A 25,553-nucleotide genomic window follows, 5' to 3' on the forward strand; every position below is an offset into this window, starting at 1 on the left:
TCCCATTAAGACTTTCAAAAAGTTCCAGCTTTTCTTTGTCACAGGGGCATCAGCTTCGGCACCCACTCAGAGGTCTTGCTGCCCTGTTTCCCTAGTATCCAGGACCCCACGCACGCACTGTGCCTGCGCTCTGGTCCGGATGGCTGGGGCTGGGTGTTCGGCAGTCCTGGGCTCCGTCTCCCTCCCGCTCTGCCTGCTCTTCTCCCGCCGGGAGCTGGGGGGAGGGGCGCTCGGCTCCCGCGGGGCCGGGGCTTGTATCTTACCCCTTCGCGAGGCGCTGGGTTCTCGCTGGTGTAGTTGTGGTCTGGCTGTTGTCCTGTGTCTTCTGGTCTCTCTTTTAGGATTAGTTGTATTTGTTGTATTTTCAAAAATATATATGTTTTTGGGAGGAGATTCCCACTGTCCTACTCACGCCGCCATGTTGGCTCTGCCCCTCTGCTGTTGGTATTTTGATAGGAATTGCATTGAATCTGTAAATTGCTTTAGGCAGGATGGCCATTTGGACAATATTAATTCTTTCTACCCAAGAGCATGGGATGAATTTCCATTTATTAGTGTCCTCTTTAATTTCTCTTAAGAGTGTCTTGTAGTTTTCATGGTACAGGTCTTTCACTTCCTTGGTTAGGTTTATTCCTAGGTATTTTATTCTTTTTGATGCAATTGTGAATGGAATTGTTTTCCTGATTTCTCTTTCTGCTAGTTCATCGTTAGTGTATAGGAATGCAACAGATTTCTGTGTATTAATTTTGTATCCTGCAACTTTGCTGAATTCAGATATTAGTTCTAGTAGTTTTGGAGTGGAGCTTTAGGGTTTTTTATGTACATTATCATGTCATCTGCAAATAGTGACAGTTTGACTTCTTCCTTACCAAACTGGATGCCTTTTATTTCTTTGTGTTTTCTGATTGCTGTGGCTAGGACCTCCAGAATTATGTTGAATAAAAGTGGGGACAGTGGGCATCCCTGTCTTGTTCCCTATCTTAGGTGAAAAGCTTTCAGCTTCTTGCTGTTAAGTATGGTGTTGCTGTGCGTTTGTCATATGTGGCCTTTATTATGTTGAGGTGCTTGCCCTCTATACCCATTTTGTTGAGAGTTTTCATCATGAATGGATGTTGAATTTTGTCAAATGCTTTTTCAGCATCTATGGAGATGATTATGTGGTTTTTGTCCTTCTTTTTGTTGATGTGGTGGATGATGTTGATGGATTTTCGAATGTTGTACCATCCTTGTATCCCTGAGATGAATCCCACTTGATCATGGGGTATGATCCTCTTGATGTATTTTTGAATTCAGTTTGCTAATATGTTGTTGAATAGGGATATTGGTCTGTAATTTTCATTTTTTGTGATGTCTTTGCCTGGTTTTGGTATTAGTGTGATGCTAGTTTCATAGAATGAGTTTGGAAATATTTCCTCCTCTTCTATTTTTTGGAAAAACTTTAAGGAGAATGGGTATTATGTCTTCTCTAAATGTCTGATAAAATTCAGTAGTGAATCCACCTGGTCCAGAGATTTTGTTCTTGGGTAGTTTTTTGATTACCACTTCAATTTTGTTGCTGATAATTGGTCTATTTAGATATTCTGTTCCTTCCTGGGTCATTCTGGGAAGGTTGTATTTTTCTAGAAATTTCTCTATTTCTTCTAGGTTTTCCAGCTTGTTAGCATATAGATTTTTACAGTATTCTCTAATAATTCTTTGTATTTCTGTGATATCCATCGTGATTTTTCCTTTCTCATTTCTGGTTCTGTTTATGTGTGTGTATATTCCCTTTTTCTCTTAATAAGTCTGGCTAGACTTATTATTTTTACCCCTCACCAGACTTATTATTTTCTCAAAGAACCAAGTCTTGGTTTCATTGATTTTTTTCTACTGTTTTATTCTTCTCAATTTTATTTATTTCTTCTCTGATCTTTATTATGTCCCTTCTCCTTCTACTTTGGCCTTCATTTGTTCTTCTTTTTCCAATTTCAATAATTGTGACTTTAGACTATTCATTTGGGATTGCTCTTCCTTCTTTAAATAGGTCTTGGTTGCTATGTACTTTCCTCTTAGAACTGCCTTTGCTGCATCCCACAGAAGTTGGGGTATTGTGCTGTTGTTGTCATTTGTCTCCATATATTGCTTGATCTCTGTTTTAGATTGGTCATTGATCCATTGAGCATTTTGTTAAGCCTCCATGTGTCTGTGAGCCTTTTTGCTTTCTTTGTACAGTTTATTTCTAGTTTTATACTTTTGTGGTCTGAAAAGTTGGTTGGTAGGATTTCAATCTTTTGAAATTTACTGAGGCTCTTTTAGTGGCCTAGTATGTGGTCTAGTCTGGAAAATGTTCCATGTGCCCTTGAGAAGAATGTGTATCCTGCTACTTTTGGGTGTGGAGTTCTGCAGATGTCTGTTAGGTCCATCTGTTCTAGTGTGCTGTTCAGTGCCTCTGTGTCCTTACTTATTTTCTGTCTGGTTGATCTGTCCTTTGGAGTGAGTGGTATGTTGAAGTCTCCTAAAATGAATGCATTGCATTCTATTTCCTCCTTTAATCCTTTTAGTATTTGTTTCACATATGTCAGTACTCCTGTGTTGGGTGCATATGGTTATATCCTCTTGTTGGACTGACCTCTTTATCATTATGTAATGTTCTTCTTTATCTCTTGTTACTTTCTTTGTTTTGAAGTCTATTTTGTCTGATACAAGTACTGTAACACCTGTTTTTTTTCTCACTATTGTTTGCATGAAATATCTTTTTCCATCCCTTCACTTTAAGTCTGTGTATGTCTTTGGGTTTGAGGTGCATCTCTTGTGAGCAGCATGTAGATGCGTCTTGCTTTTTTATCCATCCTATTACTCTGTGCCTTTTGATTGGTGCATTCAGTTCATTTACATTTAGGGTGATTATCATTAGGTATGTACTTATTGCCATTGCAGGCTTTGGATTTGTGGTTACCGAAGGTTCAAGGGTAGCTTCTTTACTATCTAACTGTCTAACTTTAACTCACTCATTATGCTATTATATACACAGTCTGATGATTCTTTATTTCTCTCCCTTCTTACTCTTCCTCCTCCACTCTTTTTATGTTAGGTGTTTTATTCTGTACTCTTTTGAGTTTCCCTTGACTGCTTTTGTGGATAGCTGATTTTATTTTTTGCCTTAAGTTAGTATGTGGTCGATCTGCTTTCCTTGCTGTGATTTTATTTTCTCTGGTGACATCTATTTAGCCTTAGGAGTCCTTCCATCTAGAGAAATCCCTTTAAAATATCCTGTAGAGGTGGTTTGTGGGAGGCAAATTCCCTCAACTTTTGCTTATCTGGAAATTGTTTAATCCCTCCTTCAAATTTAATGGATAGTCTTGCTGGATACAGTATTCTTGGTTCAAGGCCCTTCTGTTTCATTGCATTAAATATATCAAGCCATTCTCTTCTGGCCTATAAGGTTTCTGTTGAGAAGTCTGATGATAGCCTGATGGGTTTTCCTTTGAAGGGGATCTTTTTTCTCTCTCTGGCTGCCTTTAAAACTCTGTCCTTGTCTTTGATCTTTGCCATTTTAATTATTATATGTCTTGGTGTTGTCGTCCTTGGGTTCCTTGTGTTGGAAGATCTGTGGGTTTCCATGGTCTGAGAGACTATTTCCTTCCCCAGCTTGGGGAAGTTTTCAGCAATTATTTCTTCAAAGACTTTCTATCCCTTTTTCTCCCTCTTCTTCTGGTATCCCTATTATGTGAATATTTTTCCGTTTGGATTGGTCACACAGTTCTCTTAATATTCTTTCATTCCTAGAGATCCTTTTATCTCTCTCTGCATCAGCTTCTCTGTATTCCTGTTCTCTGATTTCTATTCCATTAACAGTCTCTTGCACCTCATCCAGACTCCTCTCAAGTCTTTCTATTAATTGTTTCATTTCTGTTATCTCCCTCTGGACTTCATCCCTTAGCTCTTGCATATTTCTCTGCAGCTCAATAAGCATGGTTATGACTTTTATTTTGAATTCTTTTTCAGGAAGATTAGTTATATCTATCTTGCCAGGCCTCTCTTTGGCATTGTTTGAGTCATTTTGGACTGGACCAGGTTCTTCTGCTTTTTCATGGTGATAGAAGTGATCACTGGCAAGTGGCATGTGTGTCAGCTGAGAGAACAAAGTCCCTTCCTGCTTGCTGGTCGCCTTGACCTTCTCTGCTGCCTGTGCTAGTTACCCGTGCACAGGGAGTAGCCTCTGGGTTAATCCCATGAGCTGCCATGGGTGGAGAAGCCCTCGGGATGGCCTAGGAAATGGCCAGGAGCCACAGGCAGGCAGCATATGTTCTCCTGCAAGAACGGCTCCCCTTCGTGCCTTCTGGACTTTGCCCCAACTTTCTCTGCCTTTGCCAGGCAGCTGCTTGCTGGCGGCAGCCTCTGAGTCTGGCCTGGTTAGCTGGTGCTGGGAGTAGACTGTGTGGATGCTGTGGGCGGGTCTGCTCCCCAGCTGGTCCACAGCAGTGGCAGGTCAGCCAGTTTGCTTGCAGTGCAGGCGGGGGGCAATGAACAGGCAGGCTGCTTATCACCATGAGGGGCTTCAGAGCTGTGTTGCCACCCAGGGGGTTAGGGTGCCTGAAGTTCCTTAAGATTCCAAGCCTGCTGGGCTGAGTGTGCCGGGACAATTTTGTCCACCTATTAAGCCCTTGTTCCTTTAAGACTTTTATAGCGCCACTTTTCTTTTGTCCAAAGGGAGCCAGCTATTGGGACCCGCTCACAGTCTCCATCTCGGATTTTACTTTTCTGTTTCTCTAATATCCGGTACACCATGCAATGTGTGTCTGTGCTCCCAGTGCAGATTATTAGGGCTGGTTATTTAGTAGTCCTGTGCTTCCACTCCCTCCCCACTCTGATTCTTTGCCTCCCACCAGTGACTGCGGTGGGGGGGAATGCTCTGGTCCCACCGAGTCATGGCTTTGTATCTTACCCTTTTCGTGAGATGCTGAGTTCTTGCAGATGTAGATGTAGCCTGGCTGTTGTACTTTATCTTCTGGTCTCTCTCTTAGTAGTTGTATTTGCTGTATTTTCAAAATGTATATGGTTTTGGGAGGAGATTTTTGCCACCCTACTCATGCTGCCATATTGAGCCTCTGTTCCAACTTCCTTCTTTTTTATGGCTGAATAATATGCTATCATATATATGGGTGTATATATAAATATATATTATGTGTGTCTATATGTATGTATATATATGCCATGTTTTCTTTATTCATCCATCCATTGGTGGACACCTAGGTTATACCCATGTCTTTGTTATTATAAATAATTCTGCAATGACTCACAGACACCAAGAAGGGACTCGTGGTTACCAAAGGGGAGGGGCTGGGAAGAGTGGGTGGGGAGGGATAAGGGGATTAAGGGTCATTATAGTTAGCAATCACAATATAGGTGGGTCACAGGGAAGGCAGTACAGCACAGAGAAGACAAGTAATGACTCTATAGCATCTTACTACACTGATAGGGTCTGCAATAGAGGGGGAAAGGACTTGATAATATAGGTGAATGTTGAAACCACAGTGTTGTTTATGTGAAACCATCATAAGATTGTGTATCAATAGTACTTTAATAAAAATAAATAAGTAAATAATGCTGTAATGATCATGGGGAATACAGATATCTCATCAGGATAGTGATTTAATTTTCTTCATATATATATATCCCAAAGTCGGATTGCTGTATCATATGGTAGTTCTATTTTTAATTTTCTGAGGAACCTCCATACTGTTTTCCAGAGTGGCTGTGCCAATTTACATTCCCAGCAATAGTATACAAGGGACTGTGTACATTTTACACCAGTTTACATTCCCAGCAAAAGTGTACAGTGTACATTTTCTCCACATCCTCACCAACACTTCTTATATCTTACTGATGATAACAGGTGTAAGGTGATATCTCAACATGATTTTGATTTGTATTTCCTAATAGTGATGTTGAGCACCTTTTCATGTACCTTTCGGTCATTTGAGTATCTTCTTTGGAGAAACATTAATTCAGGTCCTTTGTCCATTTCTAAATTGGATTGTTGTTTTGAATTGTATGAGTTCCTTATATATTTTGGATATTAACCCCTCTCTGATATCTGGTTTACAAATATTTTATCCCATTCTGTAGGTTGACTTTTCATTTTGTTGATTATTTTGCTGTATGAAAAGCTTTTTAATTTGATGTCCCACTTTATTTTTTATTTTGTTGCTTTTGCCTTAGGTATCATATCCAAAGTTATTGCCAAGATACATGATTATAAGCTTTTTCTCTATGTTTTCTTCTAAGAGCTTTATAGTTACAGGTCTTACATTTAAGTTTTCAATCCATTTTGAGTTAATTTTTATTAATGGTTTTAGATAGGGGTCTGGTTTCATTCTTTTACATCAGAATATCCAATTTTCCCAGCACCATTTATTGAAGAGACCTTTTCTCTAATACTCATTTCTTCACTCCCTTGTCAAAACTGTATAGGCATGGATTTATTCCTGAGCTCTCAGTTCTATTCCTTTGGTCTATGTGCCTGTTTTTATGCTAGTACCATGCTGTTCTGATAGCTTTGTGCTATAGTTTAAAGTCAGGAAGTGTGATGTCTTTGTTCTTTCTGATTACTTTGACTATTTGAGGTCTTTTGTAGTTTCATATGAATTTTAGGATTGTATTTCTTATTTATGTAAAAAAGTATCATTGGAATCTTGATAGACATGGAAGCTACAGATGACTTTGGGTAGTATCAATATTTTAACAATATTACTTGTTTCAATCCATAAACACAGGATAATCTTTCCATTTATTTGTATCTCCTTCAATTTCTCTCACCAATGTTATAGTTTTCAGTAGAGATCTTTCATCTTCTTGGATACATTTATTCCTTAGTATTTCACTGTTTCTGATGCTGTTATAAATGGGAGTGTTTTATTTCCTTTTCAGATAATTTGTTGTTAGTGTATGGAAATGCTGCTGGGGTTTTTTTTTTGTACATTGATTTAGTATCCTGCCACTTTAATGAATTCATTGATGAGATCTAACAGTTTTTGGGTAAGTCTTTAGGATTTTTTAAATATAAAATCATGTCATCTGCAAATAGAGACAATTTTACTTCTTCCTTTCCAATTATGATGAATTTTACTTCTTTTTCTTACCTGATGGCTCTGGCTAGGACTTCTAGTACTATGTTGAATAGGAGTGGTGAGCATGGGCAACATTTTCTTGTTCCTGATCATAAAGGAAAAGGCCTCAGCCTTTCACCATTGAGTATGATGTTGGTTGTGGGCTTTTATTATGGTAAGCTATGTTCCTTCTATGTTTAATTTGTTGAGAGTTTTTATCATGGATGGATGTTGAATTTTGTTAAATGCTTTTTCTGCATCTATTAATACGGTCTTATGATTTTTATCTTTCATACTATTAATGTGATATATCTCTTTTATTGATTTGTAGATGTTGAACCATCCTTGTATCCCAGGAATGAAGCCCACTTGATCATGATATATGATCCTTTTAATGTGCTGCTGAATTTGGTTTGCTAGTATTTTGTTTAGAACTTCTGCATCTATATTCATCAGAGATATTGCCCTGTAGTTTTCTTGTAGTATCTTCTTTGGGTTTTCTATCAAGGTTTGGGAGTGTTCCTTCCTCTTGGATTTGTTTGAAAGTTTGAGAATTAGCATTAATTCTTCCTTGATTGTTTTTAAAATTCACCAGTGAAGCCATCTGGTCCTGGGATTTCTTTGTTGGGAGGTTTTTGATTACCAGTTGACTTAATCTCCTTACTCATTATCAGTCTGTTCAGATTTTCCATTTCTTCCTGATTCAGTTTTGATAGGTTATCCTTTTGTTTGATGGATTTATCCTTTTGTTTTAGGTTGTTCAGTTTGTTGGTGTTTAGTTGTTTATAGTAACTTAATACCCTTTCTACTTGTAGCATCCATTGTAATGTCTCCTCTTCCATTTATAATTTCATTGATTTGTGTCCTCTTTTTTCTTGGTTGTCTAGCTAAACATTTGCCAATTTTGTTTATCTTTTCAAAGATTCAACTCTTAGTTTTGTTAATCCTTTCTGTTGTTTTCCTGTCTCTATTTCACTTATTTCTGCTCTAATCATTCTTTCTTTCCTTTTACTAACTCTGGGTTTAATTTGTCCTTTTTGTAATTCCTTTACATAATTTTGCTTTAAAATATTTAATCTGAGATATTTATCTTTGAATTTACCCTATTTTTGTACATTGTCATGGTTAATATTTATTCCTACCAGAATTATTTTAGTCTAAGCTTTTGGCTTTTGTTTCATTGCCATGTCCAGTGTTACCTATCTCTTGCATTAGTAGTTATGCTTTGTTTTTGACTGACTTGAAAGGTGACCATTCTCGTTTTAATTCTGTGAGCTAATGTGCATTTAAAAACACTTAAAACAGGGTTTATCATCACTAAACTGCAGCCATTGATTCCTTCAACTTTTTTCTTATTCCTCTCATAGCTACTTCCTGTTTATGATAGCATATGTAATCTGGGATTATTGAACCAAATTATTTTTATGAATTTTTTTTAAAAAATAGGTTAAAATTTGAATTTTAACATTTGCAATACTTTATAGTTAACATTTACTTCTTATATTTAATTGACTTCCACACTCACATCAGGACTTCTACCATGTATGCACTTATATTGTTGAAGTTTTATTCTAATGAATCTTTCAGTCATCTATAGTATTTCTATCAAGCAAATTTTATCAGAACAGGTAGAATCTCCAGAGTCCACATATAAAGAATTATCTCTGTGGCTTTCACACATGGTTGATATAGAAGTATTGATATAGACTTGGATTATCACTTGGTTGATAGAGAATTACTTTCCCCTCAACATGTGTTGTCTAGTATGTCCTGCTACTCTGTGACCCTCAGAAGCCTGATTTTGTAATTTTGTGGGAAATCTTATCTTTTTAGTCCTGAAAATCTCTACATTCTTTATCTTTGTAATCAAAATGTCATCCAGGTTTTGGAGAATCTTTGTTAATTTTGCTTTGGCCACAACAGGACCTTTAATCTGAAGATAGACATTTTTCTTCATCTCAAGAAAACTGTATTCTCCTCTCTAAATAATGCTTTTCTTCTATTTGTTCTAGAATATTCTTTTAGACATGCCAATAACCCACATATTGGATGCTCATACTCATCTGGTTTTCTAAGGCTGCAGTAAAAAAGAGACTCAGTAACAAAAATAGTTCAGAGACCCATGTCTGTTTCAAGGCAACAGTGACTGAGGTGGGAGAGAACTTTGGATAGTACACTAACAGAAAGAGGACTCTTCTAATCGGTGTGTAGGAGAGGGGTGAATGAAGAGTTCAGAGAGGAAGAAGGTGGGAACTTGTTTTTAAATGTGAAGAACAGCTATTAGAGGGTTTTAATGAGGACAATGATAGGATGACTTACATTTTAATGTCAAGATCACCTTTCCAACTCAATGGCAGAATGCATTGTGTGGGGAAGAATGAAAATGGAGATAGAGTTCTCAGACTGGTGTCGTTGACTAAGGAAGAGATAACTGGCTTTGAGGTAATAGCAATGTAGAGGGCAGAGGTGAGAAATTCAGGGCAATTATGGGTAATAGAATCAACAGGAGGTGCTAGTCACAAGATATAGGAATAAGGAAAGAGGAATCTAGAATGACTAAGGTTTGGTTTTTTTTTCCCACCATTTATCTACTCTTGACTAAGGTTTTTAACTTAAATAGCATAGTAGATTTCTAATATAGGGAAGACTGTGCTGAGGGAAACTGCTTAGATGAGAAAATTGTAAGTTAGGGAAATGAAGGGCAAGTAATTTCCTTTTTAAAGGAAGTTGCTTACATCACCCAAGGAGTGAAGAGGGTCTAAGAACAAGTATTGAAGGACTCTAACATCTAAAGGTCAGTTAGAGGAGAGGAAAATACAGAAGGCAGAACAGGAGTGGCTAGGGAGTGTGCAACTGTCAAAAGTTGCAGAGAGGTTAAAAAAAATAAAGGTTTGAGGAGAAGATAAACTATGAAATAACTACATACTCCCAATTATGAGCCTTCCCACCCCCATCACACAAATTAGAAGAGAGGAAGTCCCTTTACATTTGAGTCCTGATTGTATACCACATTATAGGGCACTCCTGTTTTATTTTAATTAACAACTGTGAAGACAAGATATGTTAGCCTGAAATATTGATTTCAACTCAGTTTGGATTCTTACGGAAGTCATCCAGAAAAATCAGCACACACACAAACACAAAATTATAGGCAATGAAAATGTATACCAACTTAGTATTTATTCCTGAGTTTATAACTGCAAGTTTCAAGACATTGTATTACTGTATCATAGAAAATAAAATTTTTATTTATCAACCTCAGTGATCTAAATGTATTGCTCTAATTAGGATTAAATAATAAACTTTATCAACATCTCTATTTTGTAGGTAAGAAAATTAACACATTTCATGAAAAATGAAATCCATTATATAATGTGTAATACAAAGATATGAAATAGGATTGCTGTCTTAACTACTTCTCATCTTTAATCAATAAACATATTTCTCTTAAGAGGTGAAAACACTACCCATATTAAAAATATTGAAAATGAACATCACTAATAAACACCTTAAATGATTGATAGTTCTATGTCTCTCTAACATCAATGTATTCATTAACCAGCACTCTGGAATAAAAATATTATGGTTTTTGTTATGGGTTTCTATTTCTTGAAAATATTAACTAACTGAAAGAGGTTTCCATTTTGGTGAACCTAACAACCAATGCCATTTGGTTTTAAACAGAATTGTATTTTAATCATCAAGCTAAAGACACAGTAAGAAAATAATGCCATTGTCAGTGAAAGGCTGTCTCAGCCTACTGTTAGCCATGTAAGCAGACATCCTTTAACTCCAGCAGAGGGTCTAAGGCATCCATGGATCCATCTCCTAAGCACCTCAAGGTGTACAAATACACTGGACAGTTAAAATACAATGACAGGAGAACATCTTATTAAAACTTTTCATAATAAAACAATACAGAAGTGGAAACACTTGTGACATTTTTTTTTCTTATTTTGGTAATAAGATCTTAATACTTTATACTTCTGTGATACTATTAAGGTTTAAAGAATAAAATAAGCAGACAGTTTATAATACACTTGAAATACGAAAGACTGCACTATAACTTTTACAGGCACAAAGTTCTTTAAGTTCCAATCAAGTCTGGTCAACCACATTATTCATTAGCATAACTTCAAGTGGGCTAGCTTATATATAAGCAGTTCTCTACAAATGGTTCTTATTTGCTACATAGTTCTTAGGATAAATGTGTTTATACTTTGACTGAACCGTCACATAGATACTATAAACATGGCGGCTGTATATTACTATTCGGTGAAATGTCTTGACCTCTTTCAAGATTTCTTCAGTCTTTTTTTCAGTGGACAAAAGATTTTCTAAAAAGTCTGAATCTTCTAAGTACAGTTCATCACCTGAAAAATAATATTGTAATTCCACAAAGTGTTATTTTATGGAACATTCTGATACATTAGTGACATAAAAATCTGTATTTATTTTTATCTATGTCATGTGTTTGGAAGTGAGATGGTTGTTAACCTGAATTATATGAACTTACCTCAGTTACTTTCTTATGCTTTTAATATCGACACCCTCTTGGCTCCCCATTCCCCAGCCAAGAATTTTCTTTGGACACATAAATATTTATTACTGGTATTTTTTCATCATTAACATTTGCACATAACTTTTATACTAGTTAATGATTTTCTTTTTCTTAGTCAATGTTAATATTGGCCTTGATATCCAAATATTTTGGTGTTTCAATGTGAACTGCTCTAGTATTTTTAAGGTTAAATTGGAGAAATTATCATTTATACATTAAAACTACTACATTGTCCCACTGTAGGATGAGTAACAGCCATCACTATTCTGAGAACTGATACACACTGCCATAAGTAAGACAACAAATTCTGAATCAAACAACTGATAATTTATAAGTTTTCATAATTCAAAATTAAGATATAAAAAAGTAAGATAATATATGAGAAAGAACTTTGTCAATGTCTAGGAAATATATTTATATAAAATGTGTAAATAAAGTGACTTACAGAACTTCTGGTTATAATAAATACTGTATTTTAAAGACTTTGATCTTATTTAATTAATACCACTATAGTGTGTAAAACACAGACTGTAATTCATGTCTCTGTGTTGGGCAATACTGCCATATAGCCCAGTCCATTAAATGTGAATACTGAAATGAAGAATATATGACGCTTCACTGATTTACCTGGTAAAAGCTGTATCATTGCATCAGCAGTTACAAATGATATTGGCAGCCATCTTTCCACCCCTTCTGAGGCACGATCCAAACAAAATTTGTGCAAATCAGAGATAGAGGCAAAGTTTTCCAGTCTTCTTACTTCATAAAACTGTGGGGGTGGCAACCACATTTTCTTCGATATGAAACTTTGGGTTGCCTCTGATGGAGATGACCACTGTGGAAGACAAAGGTAGGTTTTCTAAGGTTCATCCCATAGACAATGAAAGATGTAAGATTGTTAGATCAGTACCTAATATCTAATTGAAGATGTACAATTAACTCATTAATGTGCCTTGCAAGAGTCCTCTGAGACAAGAGAAGATTAGGTGAAAAAAGCTCAGTTGATACCCTTAAGAGATTGTCAACTGATTGTAAGAACTAGTAACTCTGTATAGCTCAATCAAGGGTTGACCTGGGAGAACTGTACAGCATAAAAAGCATAAGATGCTGGAAACGCAAAGTAGTTCTGGTCACGCCCAAAAGAAGACTTTGACATGTACATGCATGACAGCAGATTGAGAATTTAATGCCCATTTTTTCCTCCTATAAATGGGTGCCTTGGCTAGACCCTGAGGATTTGGTGGTGGACAAGACAAGGCTCTCCGAGACCCTATGGGGCCTGCAGCAACCAGAATGTAGCATGTTACATGTGCCACATGTTACAATCGGGGTAAAGAGGAGCAACAGGAGCTTTCAAAAAGAGAGGCATGACTCAGTCTGCAGCTGAAGGCATGTAATAGCAGGGTATCAACCAGTGTTTGCCTATTTAACTTAAGTGACCTCACTACTGTGACCTGCCCTCCTTCCCAAGCCTTCCTTCCATACACAGATAAAAAGGGCTGATTCAATGAATATGGAATAACCCCAAAAGATCTTTCTTGAACTGGTTTATTCAATGTAACTCCAGAGGGAATATGTGTTCCCAGCCTGGGGAAAATAAACCTTTGAAGCCAAAATCAGTCAAAGGGGAAAATAAAGTGGGAGAAACCCATTCATTGCTTACAAGAATCCTGGCTCTGTTTATCTACTCCTGCTCGACTGCGTCTCTCCCTGCCCTGGCTGGGAAAAAGAAAAAAAAAAAAACCTCTCTGGTCGCCACGCAAGCTCACATCTCCACCTTCCTTGTAATCACCTTCTCTCCACTCCTTGGAAACACACCTATTGATATGGAGATGCACTAAGGTCAGCAGAGAGATTCTGGAAATATTGTAACTTTGCCCACACTCCATATCCATTTACAATGGGAGAAACAGATTCCCACACACAAACCCAGGGAGTTGAAATTGATTTCTACCATGGATAACCAAAGGCCAAAGGTTTAAAAACTTGTATGTGCTTAAACATCCCCTGAGAAACCTGTTAAATCTTCAATATGGTGCTCAGCAAGACACTGCAGATCATTCTAAAGTTGGCCAGGGATGCATTTTGAAAAACAAAGCTCAGGCCTCAAAGGACCACCCAATCTCTAAGTTATTTGCAAAGCATTCTGCCTTGTCAGTTCCATGTGAGTTCAGTGATAACAAGCAAGAGGAAGGGTTGAACAACAGACATCAACCCATGTAATTCAACCTACTCCGGTTAATACAGACCACAGGTTAAAGAAACATACCATTTACTAGTTATTTGTTATTAGTAAAGCACTGCTCAAAATACTTTACATAAAATATTTCCAATCCTTAGCACAACCCTGCATACTCTCATTTTACAGATGAAGAAACTCAGGCAGCTCCGTAAACTAGAAAATTTGGGTTTCAAACTTGGGAGTGGGGAGCTTGGCTCTACATTCTACTGTTTCTACTGTTTTTTAACCTCAGCATTACTGACATTTGAAGCCAGACCATCCCTGTGGGGGGCTGTCCTGTGCACTGATGATGTTTAGCAGCATCCCTGGGCTCTAGCCTGTAGAATTCCCCAAGCTGTGACAACTAAAAATGTCTCCAGACATTGCCCAGTGTACCCCGGGGCAGGGTGGGCAAAACATCCACTTGTGTTGAGGATCACTTGGCTAAACCAGGTTAAGACTGTTTATTGGAACCACCACTTTCAGCCAGGAGTGCCAAAATTACCTTCTTCCAACTTAATAAAACAATAAAGAGTGGACAAAATCTATGAATCCATGATTTTCAGACACTGAAAAGTACATTAATTGTAATTTGGTGAGAAAAGAAAACAAATGAGGTGAACTCTATTATTGCCAAGACTTTCTGCCTAAAGGCAATCCCGAGACTACAGCACAAGGATGGAGAACCTAATCAGACTATAGGATTTTCACTGACTTGAGACAGAGACCAGAGTTTGGGAAGGCCCACACAGGCTAGAATTTGGAAAGCAATGTGTCAGAGAAGGGAATCTTTGCCCTTGAATCTCTGCTAAACACTAATTTCTATATGCATAAAGCGAAACCACATGTCACTGGAAAACACTGATCCCTGAAAAAAGAATAATTACCTGGGAGCTTTAAGATTAAAAATTCCCAGGGCACAAAGGGCCAGGAATTTTCCAAACTCCCTTCAGCTACAATGGAGAGACCTGTTGAATATGAAGGGCATTTAGTAGACCAGAGAACGGTCACGTTATAAGTGCAGGTAAATTAGCTTTAGAATAAAGGCTACTATTGACCTACCCCAAAACTGATTAAAAAACAAACCTCATCCTTCCAAGACTGACCCAGGAAGAAAGAGAAAATCTAAACAGACTAATTACCAGCAATGAAATTGAATTGGTAATCAAAAAACTACCTAAGAACAAAACCCAAGGACCAGATGGTTTCACTGCTGAATTTTATCCGACATTTAGAGATGAACTATTACCTATCCTCCTTAAAGTTTTTCAAAAGTAGAAGAGGAGGGAAAATAACCGAACTCATTCTATGAGGCCAGCATCACTCTAATACCAAAACCAGGCAAAGACACCACAAAAAAGAAAGTTACAGACCAATATCACTGATGAACATAGATACAAAAATACTCAACAAAATATTAGCAAACTGAATTCAAAAATACATAAAAAAGATCATCCATCATGATTAAGTGGGATTTATTCCAGGGATGCAAGGATGGAACAATATTTGAAAATCCATTACTATCATCCATCACAACAAAAAGAAGGACAAAAATCACATGATCATCTCCACAGATGATGAAAAAGCATTCGACAAAATTCAACATGCATTCATGATAAAAACTCTCAACAAAATGGGTATAGAGGGCAAGTACCTCAACATAATAAAGGCCACATATGACAAACCCATTGCCAACATCATACTTAACAGCGAAAAGCTGAAAGCTTTTCCTCTAAGATGGGGAACAAGACAAGAATGCCCACTCCCCTCACTTTTATTCAATATAGGACTGGAGGTCCTAGCCACGGCAATCAGACAATACAGAGAAATAAAAGGCATCCTTTTATTTATTTTGGTAAGGAAGAAGCTAAACTGTCACTGTTTGCAGATGACATGTACATAAAAAAAACCTAAAGAACCCACAAAAAAACTACTAGAACTAATATCTGAATTCAGCAAAGTTGCAGGATACAAAATTAATATATAGAAACCTGTGGCATTCCTACATACTAATGATGAACAAGCAGAAAGAGAAATCAGGAAAACAATTCCATTTACAACTGCATCAAAAAGAATAAAATACCTAGGAATAAACCTAACCAAGGAAGTGAAAGACCTATAACCTGAAAACTACAAGACATTCATGAGAGAAATTAAAGAAGATACCAATAGATGGAAACACATCCCATGCTCATGGATAGGAAGAATTAATATTGTCAAAATGGCCAACCTGCCTAAAGCAATACACAGATTCAATTCAATCTCTATCAAAATACTGACAGCATTCTTCAATGAACTGGAACAAATAGTTCTAAAATTCATATGGAACCACAAAAGACCCCGAATAGCCAAAGCAATCCTGAGAAGGAAAAATAAAGCAGCAGGGATTATGTTCCCCAAATTCTAGCTCTACTACAAAGCCAAAGTAATCGAGACAATTTGGTACTGGCACAAAAACAGACCCATAGATAATGGAATAGAATGGGGAGTCCAGATAAAAACCCAAGCATATCTGGTCAATTAATATGCAATAAAGGAGCAATGGAGATAGAACGGGGAAATGTCAGCCTCTTCAACAACTGGTGCTGGCAAAACTGGACAGCTACATGTAGGAGAATGAAACCGGATTGCTGTCTAACTCCATATACAAAAGTAAACTCAAAATGGATCAAAGACTTGAATGTCAGTCAGGAAACCATAAAACTCTTATAAGAAAACAGGAAAAAAATATCTTGAATATAAACATGAGCAACTTTTTTCCTGAATACATCTCGTCGGGAAAGGGAAACAAAGGAAAAATGAACAAATGGGACTACCTCAAACTAAAAAGTTTCTGTACAGCAAAAGGCACCATCAGTAGAACAAAAAAGCATCCTACGGTATGGAAGAATATTTCATAAACAACATATCTGATAAGGGGTTAACATCCAAAATATATAAAAACTCACATGCCTCAACACCCAAAAAGCAAATAACTCGATTAAAAAATGGGCAGAGAATCCAAACAGTCACTTCTCCAAAGAAATAAGATGGCCAACAGTCACATGAAAAGATGCTCCACATCGCTAATCATCAGGGAAATGCAAATTAAAACCACAATGAGATATCACCTCACACCAGTTAGGATGGCCAACATCCAAAGACAAGGAACAACAAATTCTGGCAAGGATCTGGAGAAAGGAGAACCCTCCTACACTGCTGGTGGGAATGTAAATTAGTTCAAGCATTGTGCAAAGCAGCATGAGGTTCCTCAAAAAACTAAAAATAGAAATACCATTTGACCCAGGAATTCCATTCCTTGGAATTTACCTGAAGAAAACAAGATTCCTGATTCAAAAAGACTTATGCAGCCCTATGTTTATTGCAGCACTATTTACAATACCCAAGATATGGAAGCAACCTAAGTGTCCATCAGTAGATAAAGAAGATGTGGTAAAACATGGTAAAACAGTGACTGTAAAGGGGTTTATAGGGGAGACCTGGTATAGGGGAGAGCCTAGTAAACATAATATTCGTCATGTAAGTGTAGATTAGTGATACCAAAAACAAAGCAAAAAAAAAAAAGGGCAGTTCCTGTGTGGTAACCTCCAACGAGTTCTACACAAGGGTATAAAGGGCATATAAAAGTGTAGGCAAAGGGTCTGATTGTGTTTATACAGAGGATCAAAGCCTAATTGGGCTACTCTGAAAATGAACTAAGATACGATATGAAAAAGAACTTCCAACATCTGCACTCTCTGGAAGACTCATGCCAGAAGATGATCATCAAAAAACCCCAACAAAGATCCACGCACTGCTACAGGTGTAGATGCACTCATCCCACCAGTTCCTGGACTTGCCATGGGAATGAGGAAGGAGATATCTAAGCTGGCCTGTGCATACAGTAAAACAACAAATTTGACTGGATCTATACTGTTGGAACTCAACCAAGAATTTGGAGAAGTGCAAATTGTAGCGCTCCAAACTCTTACAACTACAGACTATTTACTGTTAAAAGAACATATGGCATGTGAACAGTCCCCAGGAATGGGTTGTTTTAATTTGTCTCAATTCTCTCAGACTGTTCAAGTTCAGTTGGACAATATCCACCATATCATAGATAAGTTTTCACAAATGCCTAAGGTGCCTAACTGGTTTTCTTGGTTTCACTGGAGATGGCTGGTAATTACAGATATGCTTTGGTTATGTAACTATACTCCTATTATGTTAATGTGTGTGCACAATTTAAGTAGTAGCTTAAAACCTATACATGCTGAAGTTACTCTACAAGAAGATATGTCAAAGAAATAATCAATCTTCCCATGTTTTCTTCCGCCTGCTACTTCTATAGCTTTTCTTCTTCCTTCCTAATTACAACCCTTAAATAGAATTCGTGCCTCATATCAAATTTACCGAGTATCATAACTCCTCCAAGTGGTAAAGATACTTCAAGACAAATGCTGGGCATAGAAGCCACAGGGCATAAATATGCAAAGAAGTAAAAAGCTAACCTTTTCAAACAATAAGGCTTCCCTCTCACTTACCAACTTCACATTTCCCTGTATGGCCCCGGAAGATGACTGGTTAGCCAGAGACGGGTAAGATTCCTCAAGGGAGGAACAACCTAAGACAGGCACAGTCGCAGGGGGGCCATCAGGTGAGAAATTGGGGATCAACAGAGGTGAGGCTTAGAACCTCACCCCCCCTGTTCTGAGAGAAATCTTCTGCATACGTGGATGTTTTATTGCCCTGGTCTAGCTTGGATTAACACACAGTCTACAGGCACACACCTGATCATCTACTTTTGCTCTCTTACAACACTAAACTATGTTTTCTACCTTTATCTTGTATCTACCTACCACTTCAGCATTTTATTAAAAATAATAATAATAAAGAGAGAAATGTGGTATCCACATATAAATCAAGTATAAAAACCAAATGAGTATTCATATTTGAACTGACTGTTTATAGTTCATAATGCATGAGCAAAACCGAAAGTTTCTGTGATGACTGCCCTTGTACTGTTCACCATGTAACTTATTCATTATGTAAGAATTTGTTCTACATGTAAGAACTTGTTTGTTATGCCTCAGAAGATTGGAGACTGACGAAAATTAGGCTTGGGGTGGATTAATGATTGTGCATTGAGCATTGACTCCCCTATACAGAATTTTATTGTCGTTAACAACCATTTGATCAATAAATATGAGGGATGCCCTCTCAAAAAAAAAAAAAAAAAAAAAAGGACAGACTTCCAATGGTAAAATAAATAAGTAACCGGGATGTAATGTATAGCGTAAGGAATATAGTCAAGATATTGTAACAGCTTGGTAGGGTGATAGCTGGAACCTAGAATTATGTATATAAATGTTCTACCACTGTGTTGTACACTTGAAACTAATGTAATGTAATACTGTGCGTCAACTACCCTTCAATAAAAAATAATTATTTAAAAAAAAAAAAAAAAAGAAGAAGATGTGGTATGTATACACAATGGAATAATATCCAGTCATGAGAAAAAAACAAATCCTACCATTTACAAGAACATGGATGGAGCTAATGGGCATTACACTCAGTGAAATAAGTCAGGTGGAGAAACACAAGTATCAAATGATTTCACTCATTTGTGGAGTATAAAAACAAGGCAAAAACTGTAGGAACAAAACAGCAGCAGACTCACAGACTCCAAGAAGGGACTAGCAGTTACCAAAGAGAAAGGGGGTGGTGGGGAGGGTGGGCAAGAAGTGAACGAGAAGGGGATTAAGGGGTACTATGATTAGCACATATGATGTAAGGTCGGGGGGACAGAGAAGGCAGTATAGCACACAAAAGACAAGTAGTGACTCTATAGCATCTTCTACACTGATGGACAGTGACTGTAATGGGGTATGTGGGGGGGACTTGATAATATGGGTGAATGTGTAACCACAACATTGCTCATGTGAAAACTTCATAAGATTGTATATCATTCAGCCATAAGAAGAAAACAAATCTTACCATTTGCAACAACATGGATGGAGCTAGAGGGTATTATGCTCAGTGAAATAAGTCAGGCGGAGAAAGACAAGTACCAAATGATTTCACTCATCAGTGGAGTATAAGAACAAAGGAAAAACTGAAGGAACAAAACAGCAGCAGAATCACAGAACCCAAGAATGAACTAACAGTTACCAAAGGGAAAGGGACTGGGGAGGATGGATGGATGGGAAGGGAGGGAGAAGGTGGGGGAAGAAAGGGAGCCTTATGATTAGCATGTATAATGTGTGTGGGGGCACAGGGAGGGCTGTGCAACACAGAGAAGACAAGCAGTGATTTTACAACATCTCACTACGCTGATGCACAGTGACTAATGGTGTATGTGGAAGGGACTTGGTGAAGGGGGGAGTCTAGTAAACACAATGTTCCTCATGTAATTGTAGATTAATGATACCAAAAAAAAAAGAGACTGTATATCAGTGATACCGTAATAAAAAAAAACCTCATAAGGATCAAGTTTATTTGCAATAACTTAACTTCATGTCAGGAAAAGTGCAAAAATCTTTAAAGGAATGTGGCAAAACCTAGTACTCAACTTAAAAAAATCACAATGTACAATATCCAACCAGCAACTGCAAGACCCATGAAAAAACAGCAAAATGTGACCCATAACTAGAAGAAAAACTAGTCAACAGAAATCCATAAATTACAGCTGATGGAATTAGGAGAAAAGGACATTAAAACTATGGTTACAAGTATGTCCCATTGGTCAAAGACATATAGAAATATGTGAACATAAGAGAAACAGAAAATGTTTTTCAAGAAACTAAATGAAATTCTAGAGATGAAAAATTTCTATAGTGAAAAAAATACTGGATGCTATTTACAGCAGATTAGATACTACATAAGAAAAAAGAAAACTTGGAAACAGTCGCAGAATCTATTCAAAATAAAGCAAAGAGAAAAAGAGATTGAAAAAAAATGAACATGGTACAGCAATCTATAGGACATTATTAAGTAGTCCAATACACATGTAACTAGAGTCCCAGAAAATAGGGGATGTGAAAAAGATTTGAAAAAATAAATAATAAAGCAAAGCAAAAACCATATACATCACAATCAAGTTGCTAAACACCAATGATTAAGAAGTATTTAAAGCAACTACACACACCAAAACAAACAAACAAAAACACCAAAACATTTTGTTCAGCGAAAGAATTATACAAACCAGTGAATAAGGAAGCGTCTTTTGAGTACCAACAGAAAAACAACCTGTTCATCCAGAATTCTATACCCAACCAAAATATCTTTCAAAAGACCAAGGGCAAATAAAGTATTTTTCAGATAAACAAAATTTAGAGGATTCATTGTCAGATGATCTGAAATGCAAGGCATTAGAGAAAGTTCTTTAGGCAGAAAGATACCAGATTTAGATTTAAATCTACACAAAGGAATGAAGAATGCTAAGAGTGGTATATATGCAAGTAAACATAAAAGACTTTTTCCCATCATTTTCACAGTCTTTAACAGATTGTTTAAGACAAAATAATAAGTGTATTGTGAAGTTTATAATAGCAGTAAAGTCAAAAGTATGACAGTAATAGCAAAGGACAGGAGGGGAGAAATCTAAGTATATTGTTGTAAGGGCTTAACATGATGCAGGAAGTGAAAAATGTATACTGCAAACTCTAGAGCAACCATAAAGAAGTATAGTTAATAAGTCAACAATGGAGAGAAAATAGAGACCTAAAAATATTCAGTCCAAGAGAAATAGGAAAAGAAAAAGGGTGCAAAGAATAGACAGGACAGGCAAAAAACTAACAGCTAGATGGTATATTTGAATCTAACCTTACTGATAAATAACATTAAATATAGAAGATCTAAACATTTCAATTAAAAGGCAGAAACTGCTATACTAGATAAAAAAGCAAGACTATATGCTGCCTACAAGAAATACATTTTAAGTATAAAGATAGGTTAAAAGTAAAGGATGGAAAATGATATATTAAGCTATTGCTAATCAAATGAAAGGTAAAATGGCTATATTAGTATAAGATAAACATCAGATTTCAGAATAAGGAATATTACCAGGGATAAAGATATTTCATAATAATCAAGGTGTCAATCCATCAAATTTTACTAGTCTGTGCAGCACCTCAACATACATGATGCAAAACCTGAGAGAAGGGAAAAAAGAAAAAGATAAACACATAATTATTTGTTGAAGATTTCAGCATTCCTCTCTCAGTATTTGATGGAACAAGTAAAAGATATGGAAGACCTGAAAGACCCTATCAACGAACTTAACCTCACATTTTTAAGAACACTCCACCAAACACAACAAAATACATAAGGTTTTTAGGTGTAAATGGAACATTCACCAATATAAGCCATATTTGTGGCCATAAAGCAAGTCCCTGGAACCACACAAAGTATATTCTCTGAGGAAACAGAATTAAACTGCTGTGGGATGAAATGAGCTAATGCATGTAAGGTGCTTAGAAAGGAGGCTGGGGCCTGAGCAGCACCACATAGCTACTGGGATCTCCACCGCAGCCTTGCTGGAATGAAAAGGTGGGTGGGCAGGGGACAGAGAGCACTTCACCATGACCCTGCTGCAGGGCTGAGGGCCGGGACAATCTCGGTCCCGTGGTCACTCAGTCACTTACTGGCTGTATGTTTCTGAGGAAAGTACACACAGTCCCCAATTTATCATAGTTTGACAGGATTTTTCAACTTTCCAATGGCGCCAAAGTGACATGCATTCAACAACAACAACAAAAAAAGTACTTCAAATTTTGAATTTGGATGTTTTCCTGGGCTACAGATATGCAGTAAGAAAGTCTCTTCTGATGCGGGCAGCACCCAGGTGCAGCTCCCAATTGAACATGGGATCAGGAGAGTCAACAAGGATACGCTCATAACCATTTCCCTTTCAGTACACGATTCAATAAATTTCGTGAGATATTCAACACTATATAAAATTGGCTTTCTGTTAGATGATTTTGCCCAATTGTGGGCTAATGTAACTACTCTGAACACTAAGGTCGGCTATACTGTGCTACAATGTTCCACAAGGCAGTTCTAATAAATGCACTTTTGATTTAAGATACTTTCAACTTACTATGAGTTTATCAGGCCGGAACCATACGGTAAATTGAGAACGAGCTATAACTAGCCTCTCTAGGCCCAGCTTTTCGGGAGGTTCGGGGAGGGGCTTTGCGGCGCGCCGGGGCCCCCTTCTCCAATTCCCGTGGGTCCTCACGCCCCACCAAGGGGACGGCCTACCTGGCAGTCCACCACCTCGGCCAGGTCTGGGTAGAAGGGCGGCGGCTCGCGCAGGCAGCACAGGAAGAAGGTCGTATCAAAGCGGCGGCCGCCGGGGCGCGTGAACGGCGTGAGCCAACCGCTCCAGTCGCTCAGCGCCCAGATGTCGGGTGTGCAGTCCAGGTGCGCACACAGGCGCAGAAAGTGGCGCGCGTCCCTGCGGATGCGGGCGCGCCAGTCAGCCAGGCCGGGCGGCGGCTCGAGGGCGCGGCCCAGCTCGGCCGCGGCGGGCGCCGAGTCCCTGGGCCCCCAGAACCCCCGGGGCCGCAGGAGCAGCACGCCCGCCTCCTCGAAGGCCTCGCGGATGGCGCAGATGCGAAAGGCTATGTCATCAGGCAGTACCCGCGGGTCCCCAGTGTCCGGTCGCCCCTGCGAGTCCCCGGCGTCAGGCCGCCCCGGGAAGGCGTTGCGCGCGGGCGGCGCTGGGCCCAGGCTGAAGCGCGGCGGCCTGTGGTGCGGCGCGAAGAGGCTCAGCCACTCGGCCGAGCGGTCGGCCGTGTCTAGCACGCCGCCCGGGAAGACGTGCGCCCCAGGCATGAAGCCTTGGCCGCCGGAGCGCTGCAGCAGCAGCAGTCGGAAGCCCTCTGGGGGCGGCGGGACGGCGGGGCCTGGGTGCGTCCAGCCCGCCGCCAGCACCACGGAGGCCGCCCTCCGCCAGCCGCTTGGTCCCGGCCGCAGGGAGCCTCTCATGGCGGGCGGTGGCGGCGCGCGGCTTTCAGGCTTCGTGTTCTGCGCGGCCGGGGCTCCCGCGCCCCACTCTACCGCCTCTAGCAGTCTTTATGGGCTTGCGGTCGGGACCTTGGTCCGCGTCTCCTAGGACGAACCCTGAGCGCGGAGCTACCTGGACGCTCGGTGAACACGAGCTGTTCAACCTTTCCTGTCGCCTGCCTGTGGGAGGGGCCTGGCGTTGGGCCGTCGTTCCCAGCCCGGCCACTCTCGCGGGACAAGGGCTGTCACAGTCTTCTGAAAAGAGGGCAGCGCCATCCCCACGCAGGACACTCGGACCACGAGCAGGAATGCTTACCGGCGCTCTTGCCCTGCCCCATGGTAAAATGCCATGCAATTTTGTCACCAAACCTGGAGACCGTACCCCACCGAAACCAGAGAACTAGGACTTTCTTAAACAGCGGGCCGACACCTGGTTGTGTTTCTTTGGTGGGGGGAGAAGGTCCAGAGGGCGGGTCTCCGAGCTTTATCCTACCCTATGAACCTTTAATTTATGAACCATACCAATGAGAAACTAATGGATGAACCGGATGCCAAAACTTAAATTTCCTCTGCATAGCCTGAATGTGAAAGGTCCTCTTTGAATTCCTGCACCCCAGGGTAATCTGTCTTATGTTCTGGAGAGGTTTGTCAGGGCACCTGGGGACACCATAAGCGTGAGATCATTTGATGATTACACTTCCATGAGAGATGTTTAATCCAGGCAAAGAGATGGGGATTTCTGTCCACCTGACTGTCATACTCCTACCTCCAAGAAAAATACCAGCGTCTCTCAGAAAGAGCCTGCTTAAATCTGAATCTTCTCTTTCACAACTTATCAGTCACCAACAGCTGCTCCCACAATTGATATAATTGATCATGCATTTGTTATGTTTTGGGGTGAACTACAGACCATACTTTTGCTAAGCTGCTATCATTTTAATGTGGATTATTTCCTGGAGGAGAACCTACAGATGGCAGTACCAGGTTTTATGTTGATTTTTATTGGCATCATTTTCTAAAGGGGCAAATCCCTGTGTACTGACTGCATCTCAGAAATAAAAAACAAGGCTGAACATTGAGTAAAGCATACGAGGAGTCAAGGGAGGATACATGACTTATTAGGAGGGTATACCAACTTTCATCCACCTTGAGTCACAGAATCCACAGTTGGGGAATCCCTCCCTGAACTGCTTCCCAATTGCATGCAGCTCTCTGCTCTAAGACAATCATTTCAGAATCTATTGTACAGACCGGGGTGGCCCCCTGGGGCCTATGTTTTTAACATACCCACACTCCCCAGGTAATTTCAGTACTATGAGCCATGAGAAGCTGTGAAAAGTGGTGACATGATCAAGTTCATATCTTCAAAGGTCACCCTGACAGCAGTTTGGTGACTCAGTTGTTTGGAACTGCACTGGAAATCCATGGAATGTGCTATTTAGACAGTAGGAAATGGACTTGATATAATGTGGTAATTGGTTGAATATACAGAGAAAGGGAGAAAAAGGAGTTAAAGTTCAGGCTTGGGAGACTGAAGTAGAAAAGTCTTTTTCTACTTCACTTTTCACCCCAGAGAAAGTGATCCAAGAGAAAGGAAGAAAGAAACCACGATGCTTTTATGACCCAGCCTCAGAAGTCGCACTCCATCATTTCCACAGTATCCTATTACACTTCCCTATTCACTGTGGGATGG

General features: G+C 39.1%; 1 protein-coding gene across 1 annotated transcript; it reads right to left on the minus strand.

Annotated features, from left to right (window-relative positions):
• Positions 1-10,249: 10,249 nt before the first annotated feature.
• On the minus strand, positions 10,250-24,575 carry NUDT19 (nudix hydrolase 19). The gene is made up of 3 exons (XM_036929862.2): positions 23,114-24,575; positions 12,277-12,484; positions 10,250-11,461 (listed from the first exon to the last, which is right to left on the minus strand). The coding sequence occupies exons 1-3, from the start codon at positions 23,840-23,842 to the stop codon at positions 11,256-11,258; spliced, it is 1,143 nt and encodes a 380-aa protein (XP_036785757.2). The 5' UTR covers positions 23,843-24,575; the 3' UTR covers positions 10,250-11,255.
• Between the last annotated feature and the right edge of the window lie 978 nt (positions 24,576-25,553).

Source organism: Manis pentadactyla, chromosome 15 (genome assembly GCF_030020395.1).
Source record: "Manis pentadactyla isolate mManPen7 chromosome 15, mManPen7.hap1, whole genome shotgun sequence".
In the NCBI taxonomy this organism is placed as follows: domain Eukaryota; kingdom Metazoa; phylum Chordata; class Mammalia; order Pholidota; family Manidae; genus Manis; species Manis pentadactyla.